We start from the raw sequence: 13,405 nt of genomic DNA on the forward strand, positions 1-13,405 counted from the left end.
TCGGACGATATTTCAGATTATTTTAAAGCCATCGGCACATCACAAATAGCATGAAAAGGGCAGATGGAACTGCATGGAGACAACGAGTTGAATGTCTGTTGCATAATCCAATGTTTTTCTCTAGGCAAAAATAATTAAATACTTGCCAAAACAAAATAAAATCTGTACAAAATATAGTTTGTCAGACGGCATAGTACGGCCATATGCAAATGTGATACTTCGCGAATATGGAAACATTTGGATTCGTGCAGAATGAGAGAGGTAGGCTTAAATTAATTTGTTTTGGCTTGATGCTAATATTTAGCACAACTTAAGAAGATATGTTGTGGAGAGAAGGGAACTAAAATAGCCTAATTGTGTTTGTAATTTTGCTTTAATTTACCGGTATTTTAGCCTACATTATTTCTGCAATTATTATTTTATGCAATTGACCAATATCGGTATTGGAATCGGACAACAGTTGTTTGTTAAAATCGGTATCGTATCGGCCAAAAAAAGTGCATCCCTAATAAATACTATATTAGTATATAAATAAAAAATAAAATTATATTTAGTGTAAAATGGCATAAAATTTGTGAAATTAATAATAAAAGAAAAAAAGAAAAAAAGGGATGCTCAGGAAATTGGAATGTATACCATGCATACAAAATATATTTTTATTATGTGTGTAGTATGATAGCATACCATTCCGAACAAGTGTATTGACTATGAAAATAAAATTAAAAAATCAATGTAAATGATTTTTTGGCAACTTTTTGGCTTGGCAACTTAAATTCTCCTACATTTCCCCCCCAAAAAGCACCACACCCTTCAATTAGCACCAATCCACATGCGAAACTGTAAAACGGCCCAAGTCTGAGACCAGGGCAACGCACTCATTATTTGACTGAATTACTTGTTTCTTCGGAGATCGGAGCCGTAATTCCAGATTTCACACTCTCTGTTAGGCAGAGAGGAGCCTGGGAGATGCAAACACAAAGCAAACCATCAGAATTTTGGGTGTGCATTTCCTCAGCACATAAAAGGGATACAACAGCTGTCTCTAGAAAAGTGGGCAATCGGTTTTCAGTGTGCTGGTGTGTTTGTCCGCTTGCCCGTGGTGCAGAGAGCGAGGCATCTGCCGTGATGAGGTGTGCCTCACCTCGTCAATTTCTTGGGTTCGGTGAGAGGGGTTGGCGGGGGCAGGGGTTTGCTTGTGTTAGGCTCCAGCTGGTGAATGGGGGAGTTGGGGATGGGTTCGAGGCGGTTGGGCTGGGGCTGGCCGCTCCCTGTCCCGGAAGCCTCCACATTGGCCCTAAGATTGGCCGAGCTGCTGAATCGGGTTGTTGATTTGTCGTTCTTTCGCTTTTGCTACATAGGACGACAGGAAAAGCAAACAAAAGGAAGTTGGGAGAGCTTGACGCTCCATTTTTGACGCTCCATTTTTCTCCTAATGACTGCTTCCTAACAAACGCCCACCCTGAAAGTCAAGCTCGCAACACTCAGCAGAGGAAGCATCAGTCGCTCTCAGCCAATCAAATCAAAATGAGTCGAAAGAGATGTGTCAGAGGAAGAGGCTGTTGAAATATTCAGACTGAAAGAAGAATGGCTTGGAAAGCAAAGAAGAACTGGATGTCTAAACAGGAAGAGAACGCGGAGTAACGAGAGACAATGACAGTCACACGTGAACATACACACACATATATGCACATGTAATCACCGACATTTGGAAGTTATAGAACACAGATGAGGGCAACGGTGAAATATCTGGTCAAACAGAGTGACATTGTTAAGACTGGGTCAGAAACTGCTGTGATGTATGGAACAAACATAATTTTCTATCAAGCTCTGGAAAAACAGGAAGTTAAAGGGATGAGTCACTCAAAAATGAAAATCCGGTCATCATTTACTCACAATCGCATTGTTTCGGCCCTAAATGACTTTGAATCTTATACTGGCTCTTTTGTATGCAATTACGAGGCTTTTAAGCTTCAAAATGGACACAAATGGACCATGAAAAGTTCATAAAAATAGTCTTCTGAGCTTATACGATTACTTTGAAGATCAGAAAAACAGAAGTTATTTTTCAAAAATGAATCATTCGGATTCATTGATTCACTGAGAATATTCAAAATAAAATCTAAAACTTTTAAAAATTGTTTTTAATTAAAAGAAATCTGAAATACTACTATAAGATGGAAAACTTAACAACCTAACAAAAATGTGAAAATTAGAAATGTTGCCTTGGCAGATAAATTAAATAAATACATTTAAGTACTAACTTAAGTACTAAAACTGCTAAAACTGAAACTGAAACAAAAGCTAAATAGAAATATAAAAATATATATAAAAAATACAAAAAAACAAACAAAACTGAATAACAAACAACAAAATTGCTAATACTTAAATGTAAATGTAAATAAAAATATAAAATGAAAACCTAATTGAAAATATTAAAATACTAATAAATACTTTTGTATATTAAATAATTTTAGCATAAAATTATTAATACAATATTTTTTGCATGGGGGCAAAAAAAAAAGTATCATAAAAGTAGTGCATACAATTTTCAGTTCTCTTGAAGCTGTATGATATATTTTCTTATTCTTATCGGTGAATGAAATGTTATTTTTATTTTATTTTTGTAGTCTGAAAAGTTTGACATGAAATACTACCATACCACCTATGCAAAAATATATTGTATTAATAATTTTATGCTAAAATGATTTAATATACAAAAGTATTTATTAGTATTTTAATATTTTCAATTAGGTTTTCATTTTATATTTTTATTTACATTTAAGTATTAGCAATTTTGTTGTTTGTTATTCAGTTTTTTTTTTGTCTTTTTTATATATATATTTTAAATATTTCTATTTAGTTTTTGTTTCAGTTTTAGCGGTTTTAGTACTTAAGTTAGTACTTAAATGTATTTATTTAATTTATTTGTCAAAGCAACTGCAGTAAACAGGGACAGAAGCTTAATAATTATGCTTGAAAGCTTCTTTCCATATTTACTACAGTTGCATGGAAGAAACCAGCCAGTACAATATAATAAATTTTTCTGTTTCCATGCAGGTTTGGAATGACATGAGGGTGAGTACATTATGTCAGAATATTCATTTCTGGGAGAACAATCCCTTTAACGGTGTGTGTGTGTGTGTGTGTGTGTGTGTGTGTGTGAGCTCCAGCATGCTCCCAGTGAACAGTGTTTCCAATGAACTCCAGTCCGGCATGTCAGTTGTATTGCCTTTGATTGCACCCCAGCAACACTCCATCCTAACCAGGCACAAAACATCTACTAAAGTCATTTTCACAGTAAACAGAGCATATATGATGTTTAATATACAGCTGTAGATTTTTGTCATGAGATCTGTACAGCTGGTTGGGAACTCCAATTAGCAATGTACACAAGTAATTTATCACTTTTTGCTTTTTTGTGTCATGCCTGGCTAGAATACAGTGTAAGAAATGACATTCAAGATGAACTATCAAGCATCATTCACTGCTGTCTTTTCCAAAACTTAGTGAGCTGCCTCGCTGTCTACTGTCTATATATTAGACACAATGTAAAGACGATGTATAAACATATGAGCATGCATTTCATTCAATTTCTTTGTGTTCTGCCAAGCTATTTTTTATTTATTTATTTATTATCAAAAGAGTATATCCCATGCAAACAGCCAGCATCCAAACTAAAATTGAGACTAATCAGATCACTAGGTTTTGGAACAGCAACTACATCTTAAACTAACCAACTACCAGCTCCACACACAAGGACACAGCAGAGTACAAAGAAGAACTCTTACCTTGACAAGAGGGTTAATGACACCAACATTAGGATTTGCACTGAATATTTTGTTGAAGTTGGTCTCTCTGTTGACAAGCTCCAGCTGGTAAAACTTTTTGTCATCCTGGAAGAAAAAGTAGATTCTCCGATGATATTCATGGACAATATAACACCACTGACATAAGAGCACCATTTGTCTCCAGAACACGTGACTCAACACAAACATCTGCTAGTTAAGTATTTTGCAAGATTTAATAAATGAATAAAAATTAATTGTTAGCTTTTATTAAAAATACTATTCAATGTGAAAGTGTTTAATATATATATTTTACATTTTTTCTTATGTGCATTTTACATGTTCATACAGTAAGAAATTTTATCATAACTCGAAAAAAATATTTTAACAAAATCACAAAACTAGCCATGACAAAATGTGAATTTAAAATATAAATGTATACATTTAAATATAAGCAATATAAAAACATAGGCTACATTTAAATTAAAACAGGATATTTTTGAGTTCCCACCACCATAAAATATTAATAAACTGTCATTATAAGTGACAAAATGAAGCTAAACTGACATTATTTTAATCCCATTTGACATTCATAATTTGTTTATTTTTCTTTCCTTTCATTAAATATCACATATCTATGGAAGCCAGTTTTTAACATTAAATAAATAAAACAAATGAGGTAATTTTGACTATTTATCTAAAAATTCTGGCTTCTTCCGAGAAAAAAATTCCGAACTCACAATTCTAACTTTTTTCCCCACCATGGAATAAAAAATAAAAAAATGTAATCTTTTTATCTCACAATTCTGACGTTTGCAAGTTTATTTCTCAGAATGTGGACTGTTCTTCTCAGAAGTATGAGTTTAAATCATGCAGTTCTGAGTTTATAGATAGTTGTGACTGTTTTATCTCGCAATTCAGTCTGTCACAATTACTTTTATTTATTTATTTATTTATACATCCATCCTGTGGCAGGAACAAGCTTTCATACATATCCACATAACTACAAAAGTTATATAATCGTCAGTATCAAACCATATCTCTGTTATTTTCATTTGAGCTTTAGTTAAGTAATTAAGCTTTACTTGTAATCATCTGTATGTGTCACTGATTTTAAATGGTTTCAGTGCATCAGGTAAATTCATTGTTAAAAAAACAACTTAGCTGGTGTAATATTAGCAGGTGCTAGTGCGCTTTTATGGTGATCTGAATCTGAAAGATACAAGAAACATAGATGCCAAACATCTAACACAGCTATTTTTATGAGCAAAGAAAGTCTTTTTCGTAAACCACCATTGTTTTAAGGAGTGACTTTCATAGAAAAGTGGATGTCTTTGTGTCTAGAGCAGGATTAAGCTGGTCTTTTCAGCAGGGTTGTCTGTCCTGAAATAGATCTATCCCTCCAGTCTTAGACTCTGCTAATCTCAGCAGAACCGAGCACCCGTGGGATACCTCACACAGCTGAGAAATTTCACAGTAAACCTGCGATATTGTGAATGAGCATGTCACACTTCTTAACGTGCTCTTACCACCAGTTTCTTGACCAAAGCTTCTCTCTCGGCCACCATATCCTTCAGTTCAGCTATTGTCTGCAGATCTTCATGCCTGCTCTCTCTGTTCCGGAATTTGTCTTCTGTTCCCTCCAACCTGAAGAGCAAAGACATTTTATTCAGGATGAGATTTTACAAACTCTACAACCTTTAAATCAGTGAATCTTAATGTCTTTACTATTAACATTTAGTCCAAGTCCAAGATGGTGGATGAGAAAAGAAATGTAGAATACAAATACTTACATATCAATCAGTTAATGAAAATGATCAAGAACTGACCCCCTTTTTTAGTGTTTTCGTGTTCAATAAAGCATTGCTTTGTTAGCTTAGCAACATGCTAATGATAACACTTGAAGTAGCATGCAAAGCACTATTTGTGTAAGCATTGGAGTTGCTAACTATGTAGAACACTTCAAATTGTTCATTTAAGAGTTTCCATGATTAGGGTGCTATCTAGGCAGCAAGATAAGTCACATGGTTTAGAAACTGAGCTATCAACCCTCTCGCCACTCTGTTTACAATCAGTCTGTCATCTGTTTGGGCTTGTGACTCAATACTGAGAGTGAAATTCGACTATTCTGACACTTCAGCTTAGTTAGAATGCAAAGCTGACGGCTTTGTGCTTTGAACACAGAATGAATTAAACACCACTGGTAATATCATTGTGATGATATTGGCATCTGCCTTTTATTTTCTCTACTTCACATTGGATTAATGTGGAAATCATCAGCACCTTTGAATAGCCGTCGCTCAATCGTTCTTTCATCTACAGGAATTCTTTGATGATCGTGTCATCGAGGATCAATATCTCCACCATTTCTGCATCTTTGAAGGATGTTTCAAAATGTGTGATGAACCTTTAATGAGCAATGAGACGCTTCCCCAGAGGTATACAATGTTAAGATTGATGGCTGTTTTCATATGAAAACCTTCCCTAAGGTCTTCACAACTGCTGGTAATAATGAAACAGAGGCTGTTTCAAGAATAGTTTTAAACTGCTGCTAACAGAGGACAATAATGCAGTTTTAACTACTAAGGGCATGTTTGTCTATTCAGACTAAATAGGTCATTAACCTGGGGCCGGATGGCCACTGCCCTCTCAGATTTACACTTTCCGCCTCAAGAACAAAATTTGAATGTGTCCATATCAGACAACTTCACGTCTAAACAAGTGTATCCATCCTTCCATCCATCCATCCATCCATCCATCCACTCTGTTTATTCATCCATCCATTTATCCATCTATTTATACTTCTTTCCATCCATCCATCCATTCATCCATCCATCCACCCATCAATCAATCTATTTCTCTCTGTCTGTGTCCATCCATCAATCTGGAAAAAGTCATGGAAAAAAAATTATGACTTCTTATGGAAAAAAATAAATCATTATTAGTTGACCTCATGTAAAAGCTAAAACTATAAATAAGAAATTCAGTTTGGTTCACTGAATGGGCCTTTCTGAGCAAATAAACACCATTCTCATCAAGCCTATTTATCCATTAAAGTGACAGCAGCAAAACAGCGCATACAGCCTGCAGAGTGCACTCGAGCGGTTACAGTAGAGCAGCCCATGCTCCACACACGAGGATCACCGCACACATGAAATATTCATGAGACTTAAATAGGTTGAAATTTAAAACTGGTTGGAGGACTCGGTTTAGGGAAGCTCAGCTGTCATAATAATTAATTGCACAGAGGACAGGACTGTCATTTCAGTAGCTTTGTGTTATGTTTAATTAGCTGGCTGTGTATCTCTACTCCTCAGGGACACCTGGAGATGACACGCTTAAGAAAAGCTGAGGGATACAAGTTGTGACTGCTTCACACGAGACCCCATTCTGTTCAGTCACAAACTGACTCTGACTGCTTCTCACACTCAAAATACTCACACGAGGCAAATGTTCAAAATAGCTCACCATGAAATCATTTACGCACTCTCATGTCATTCAAAAACCTGTATGAGTAATTCTTTTGTGGAACACAATAGGTTATCTTTCACACACAATGTAAGTGAATGGAGCTGTCAAGATCCAAAAATGAATATAAAAAGACAAAAATACACAATGAAAATAGCATATAGGCCTAATAACTTGTGCACCACATAACCAAGTTTTTTTTTGAAGTCATAAGACTTGAGAACGAATGTACATTGTTGTACGATTCCTGAACAAATGGCTGTTTTTTTTTTTTTTAAGTAAATTAAGCCTAATAAAATTGAACTCACTTATTATTCAAATTATCTAATTTTGGCAGTGAAAATGAATTTTGTTTTCCTTAAAAAGTACCAAAAGAATTGTTAATGGAACTCTTAAGAGACTGAATAATCAATAAGAGGAATCAAAACCACTAGGAATGAGAATTATAAAGCATTTAAGGGGTTTGATTCTGAAAACCGATATTTACTCATTCAGTATGAACAAACTCGTTACATCAAGATCAGCTGCCAGTCACAATTTTTCATAGGATAATGCTTTAAATTGGTTTAATTATCACACCAAATTATCATATGATTTCAGAATACCTGGAATACAGACCATGAACTACTTTTATGGTACTGTATGTTTTTGGATCTTAAAAAGAGTTGCATGAATATTTACCCTTTTATTTTAGTGAAGAAAGTAAGTCATACAAATCTGAAACTACAAAGGGAATGAATAAATGATAGAATCTTCATTTTTGGGTGAACAATTCCTTTAAGATCAGTCCTTCGCACCCTTTGTCTCATGAACACAAAAAAAGAATCGTTTCCACAGATGGATTTGATAAATGATTAATCAAAAAAACAGTAGGATTTAAATGAACCTCAGATATTTTGCACTTTGTTAAACACAGCTCTATATTTCCCTGGTATTTTGTGGGCCGTGGGGCCTTTCCATGTCATGACACACACTTCCAGAATCTAAATTATTCATTATCATTCTCAGTTGTGAATACTGAGTGGATTCAGGCAGTCAGATGAACTATTTTTATATGACAAGCTGTTCAATAGCTGGATGTGTTGGTGTTCTCGTTCAAGTAAACCTAATTTAGGTCACCTCTGACAGCAATATCTACAGTCAAAGAGCTCTTCTACAACACTGCCAGCTTTCTATATTTATATACACACGCACACATATACACCTACAAACACCTCCTGTTCGTGTACGGCTGTCTTTCTGACTCAAATTCATCTAAACATGTTTATCATTCAAAGTCTGCAGCAGATATATAAAATTGACCATTTTAAGGAAAAATTAGGGTGAATACAAATAAACTGGGACATTTTCCCCATTCATCTCTATGACAAAAAGTGTCCCAATTTACATTTATTCAACTTAAATAAATTAGTCACACATCTAGTGCAATAATATTCATAAAAAACATATTTTTTTTCATGAACCACCCATAATCCCATTTAACTAGAGACTTTTTACAATGCTCTTATACACTGTAAAAGAGATTTTTCCAAGTTGTAAATACAGTAGATTACTTGTAATCTATTTTACAGTAGATTTTTCAATAGATTACAATTATGTAATCTACACATACTTGTATGTTTTTTTAAAAAACACTACTATTTCAGTCTTTTTAATTAAAATGTAATTTAAATCAATGTATTACTTGCCATTTCTTTGTAATTATTTGTGAATTTACTAGAAATTTCTCAGTGAAAATAGTTTCTATACCTAATTTTTTCAGTGTAAAACTGTCACATAAATATTGAAATCAAATCATTGTCATTTTTAGTTCAAACTAACATTGCACAATAACGGCACAAACAAAAATGTGTTTAAAACACATTTTACAGTAATCATAGCAGCAATAATTCATTACAAGATGGAGAAGAGCATTATTTATACGCTTGCTTCTCCATATGAACAATGTCCCTTGTCAGAGCACAAAATAACCCTAATCCAAACACGAAAAGTACACATAAACAGCATGTTTCTTAGCTAAAGGCATCTGCTACTCTTATCTGAGCCTCTCACACAGTCTCGTGTTCTCTCAAGATATATATCTAGATATCTTCTCTGTCTCCCTCCCAGCATCTCTTCAGAAAGACTGTCCTCATCTTTTCCCTCTCCACCAACCCTTCTGAGTCTACAGCACAGTCTGGTGTCCTTTTGTTAGAATTCAAGATGTCTCATAGCCTCTGTCACCAAATGCATGTAAACAACCAGCCAAAACAGAAGTTACTGAACCTTCATCCTCCAAAATACGCATACTGTATATTGCATACGGACTCACAGGATCTGCAGGGCGGAGATCTTGTCCTTCAGCAGTTCCTGGGCCTTGTTGAAGTCTGACAGCATGTTCTGTGTTTCTCTGTGGTGGAGAGCGTTCAGCTCGGCCATCTCACGCTCGTGTTTCTTACACAGGTCCTGCTCATGAGCTCTGTGAATACAAACACACACACGCACACACACACGTCACTCTCAATGACTCTACAAAGCTCTCTGTAACCCCACAGCACTACAGCTGTAGGCTTGAAGGACATTTCGTTCACAGATAAATAGATTTTGAGATGGAAATAAATGAAACCTACGTGATACATAATTATATTTGCATATATTATGTAGTATATTAAATCTATTGTATGGTTCTTCTATACTTCTAAAACGGGAAATTCATTAAATCGTTTAGATTCAGATTCTTACTGGTTCACTAGATGACAACATGCATGAACAACATACATGCACAAATATGCATGCACAAATAAATAAATATTATTATTTATCTGCACCACCATTCAAAAGGTTTCATATTATTGTTTTTGAAAGAAGTCTTGCTTGCTCACCAAGGCTGCATTTATTTGATTGAAAATACAGTAATATTTTGAAATAATACAATTTAAAATTACTGTTTCCAATTTCAATATAAAATGTAATTTATTCCTGTGATGCACAGCTGAATTTTCAGTCTTCAGTGTCACATGGTCCTTCAGAAATCATTCTAATATGCTGATGCTCAAACATTTCTTATTGTCAATTACAGTGTAAATGTTAAAAAACATATTTTTGTGGAAAGCATGATGCACTTTTTTAGGATGCTTTGATGAACAGAAAGTTCCAAACAACTGTCACTTTTGTTCAATTTAATGTGTCATTGTTGAATAAAAGTATTGTAAAATGTAAAAATGAAAATATTTTTTTTTCTTTACCTATACATATACACATATTCTTTCTTCTTGTTTTATGATAAAAAAAATCTCACTCAACTGTGTTACATTTATGCAAAAAAAACAACAAAAAAAACCAAACAAACAGAAACAACTATTTATCACTGGGGTAAGAAAAATATAAGATATGTTATATGAAAACAAAGCTTAGGCAAATGTATTTTTAAACAAGGTTTACAACTGTTTGGAGGACTAGTTTGAGAAATTTGATTTTGCAGTATAACCCATTCCCTCAAAAAAATAAAAAATAATAAATAAATAAACTACACTGTATTTTTTCATATTTTCAAACATTTTATATTTTTCAAAAGTTGTAATATTTTCATTCAGCTCAGACCTGGTTAGTTTGATTCATGGCTTAGAGCTCTTTATTAAAGAATGTTTTGAAGTCTATATGGAGAAAATGAATAAGAAAAATGTAAGCAGGGCTGCTACAGAAGTGTGCGGTCACTGTTGTGATCTATTAGCGCAGTGAGCACTTCCTTTGATTCCTCTGTTACATGAAACTTTCATCCAGCTCAGGGTTTGCTTCTTTGCTCTTATACAAATGTTCTGTCTGAGTAAATAACATTCACAAAGAGCTGCACTGTTTTCAAAAGACAACACACTTCCTGCTACATACTATAGATTTTTATTTAGGAGACGCTCATTTTCCATACTGCAATATCTATGCTATATGGCTTTTATCTGAAACACAATTAAGCCACATGCTGTGATGGCTTCACATAAAGAGCATTAAAGCAGGATCTCCTCTTGGTAAATGATACACCCAACGGCAATGCTATTTATTTGCTGCTTTTATCTCAGGACCTGGATATGTCAGTGTTACATAATTGAAAGTGAAATGAGATCAGCACCTGTCTTGCATTATGATGTGTGTTGCTAAACAATCACATTATCTCAAAAAAGCCACTATGTATAATGAAATTGCTTTTTTACTTATAAATACAAAGGTGAAATATTAATATCACCCCCTGAATAAAAAATATAATGGCTGTTATGAGTTCAGGTTTTCTAATCCGATTGCTTTCCCTTTTTAAAAGTCTGTTTTCTTTTCTTTAAAGTACTACAAAAGATACACAGCACCGTCCAAAAATGCCAGACAGCACCAAGATGACTGTGGGCAAAATGACAGACAAATCCTGATAGGACTTTCTAGGCAAGAACATGGTGCCCTGTTTTCTTTTATTCTTTATTTTTTTCCACTTGAAACCCCATTCTGCTTGAAAATAATTTAATTTCCATCTCTTTCATCATCAGCAATGACTCCCGTCGCATAACACCAGAGGAGAATGTCACATTAGAGGTTGTTTAAGGATTGCAGATGTTCTCTACTGAACAAGGATGACCTCATGCAACCCCATGCAAGCAGATGTGAGGTGAAAATTTCTCAGTTTGCAATGAGTTTACTCACTGTTTCCTAAATGCAGTGATGGATGACATACACAAATCGAGTACAAAAAAATAAAAATATTACTCCAGTAAAAGTGTAAGTTCCCCTTTTTAATTTCACTTGAGTAAAACTTGATTTTGTATAAAGTAAAGCGTATTTGTCAATCATGATTATTATTTATTCTAGCCAGCACTTATCAGACTAGTCATTAATCAGCACTAAAAAGAAAGATTATTATTATAGACAATTAATGTATTGATCTGCAAATAAGCAGTGTTATTTTAGTATCGAGATACTATTATAGTTTTATTATATTTTATTTTTATATTTTTCATTTTAATTTTAGTTATAGTTTTAGTCATTTTGTTGTGTGCTTTTGTCATTTTAGTAGATTTTTTATTAGTTTTTATTTCAGTTTTAGTTAACTAAATTAAAAAGAGAAATGCTGCACTGGCAACTAGTTGAAATACAGTAAAAAATATTTTTCTTTCATCTTATTTCAGTTAGCATTTATTTTATTTCATGTACTTTTTTATTTAATTTTTATGGTTTTAATTTTACTTTCATATTTAGTTTTACTTAACTCTATTCACCCTTTTTCAACATTTATTAACAAAATTGTTACTAGAATATTCATTACTAATGCAGTTACTGATAATTAAAGTGTGCAAATAAGTGAAATAATATAACATATCGGTTTAAAATGTAAAAAAAAAAGTGTAACCATGAAGTGACGAGTAGTATAAAAAAAACAACACTGACATCACAAGGGGCAAAATGTGTTGACATTTTAAGAGGAATGCTATGAGAAACACTTATTAAGATGAATGCTATGCTATTAAGACGAACACTTTTTATTTAAAAAAAGTTCAATATAAAGAGCAATGATATGTTATTTTTTAAAAAGCGGGGTGAAGTAAAAAGTACAATATTTTGCTTTGGATGTACCGAAGTAAAAGTTTCTCAAAAAAAAAAAAAAAAAATACGATTTAGTTGGCTAAATTGAACATTTGTCAAATGTTACTACTTGTTTAAGAACGTTCAAAGAAAAATTAAATTTTCTCTTAATGTTTGTGTAAACAAGAAAAAAATATTTTCACATCATTTATAAAAAAAAAGGCTGTTTTGAACACTCAGAAAAAAACGTTTTCATAACTTTTTTTTTTGAGCTGGGGTAATGAAGAAAAAATATTTTGCTACACTGCCTAAATGCAAGAAAAACTTCACTATCTCCAATCCAAGACTCACCTGATCTGCTGATTGGCCTCGCTACTGATCTTCAAAACCTCTTTGCCCTTGAGTTCCAGCTCCTTGGTCAAAGTGCTGATGTTCTCGTTCAGGGTGTGAATCTCGTGGTCCAGATCGGCAATCTGCTTCTTCCTGCGACTGACCTCCTCCTGCAGATCTGAGATGCGACTCAGAAGCTCACGTTCCTGCAACACACGAGAACGCAAGGTAAACTGAGGTCACAAAAAAAAGCCAGACTGACCTTACTTGAGAATGCTGTGTGTTACGTA

At 33.8% G+C, this 13,405-nt stretch overlaps 1 protein-coding gene across 1 annotated transcript in view; it reads right to left on the reverse strand.

Annotated features, from left to right (window-relative positions):
* The window catches only part of LOC109052455 (protein FAM184A-like), a 74,791-nt gene that overhangs the window by 5,407 nt on the left and 55,979 nt on the right, over positions 1–13,405 (reverse strand). The window contains exons 15-19 of the mRNA XM_042746550.1: positions 13,137–13,321; positions 9,565–9,711; positions 5,315–5,432; positions 3,789–3,893; positions 1,142–1,350 (exon numbers count right to left, since the gene is read on the reverse strand). Of these exons, the coding sequence (XP_042602484.1) occupies positions 1,142–1,350; positions 3,789–3,893; positions 5,315–5,432; positions 9,565–9,711; positions 13,137–13,321 (764 nt within the window). The remainder of the gene's footprint in view (positions 1–1,141; positions 1,351–3,788; positions 3,894–5,314; positions 5,433–9,564; positions 9,712–13,136; positions 13,322–13,405) is intronic.

This window comes from Cyprinus carpio, chromosome B20 (assembly GCF_018340385.1).
Source record: "Cyprinus carpio isolate SPL01 chromosome B20, ASM1834038v1, whole genome shotgun sequence".
NCBI lineage: Eukaryota > Metazoa > Chordata > Actinopteri > Cypriniformes > Cyprinidae > Cyprinus > Cyprinus carpio.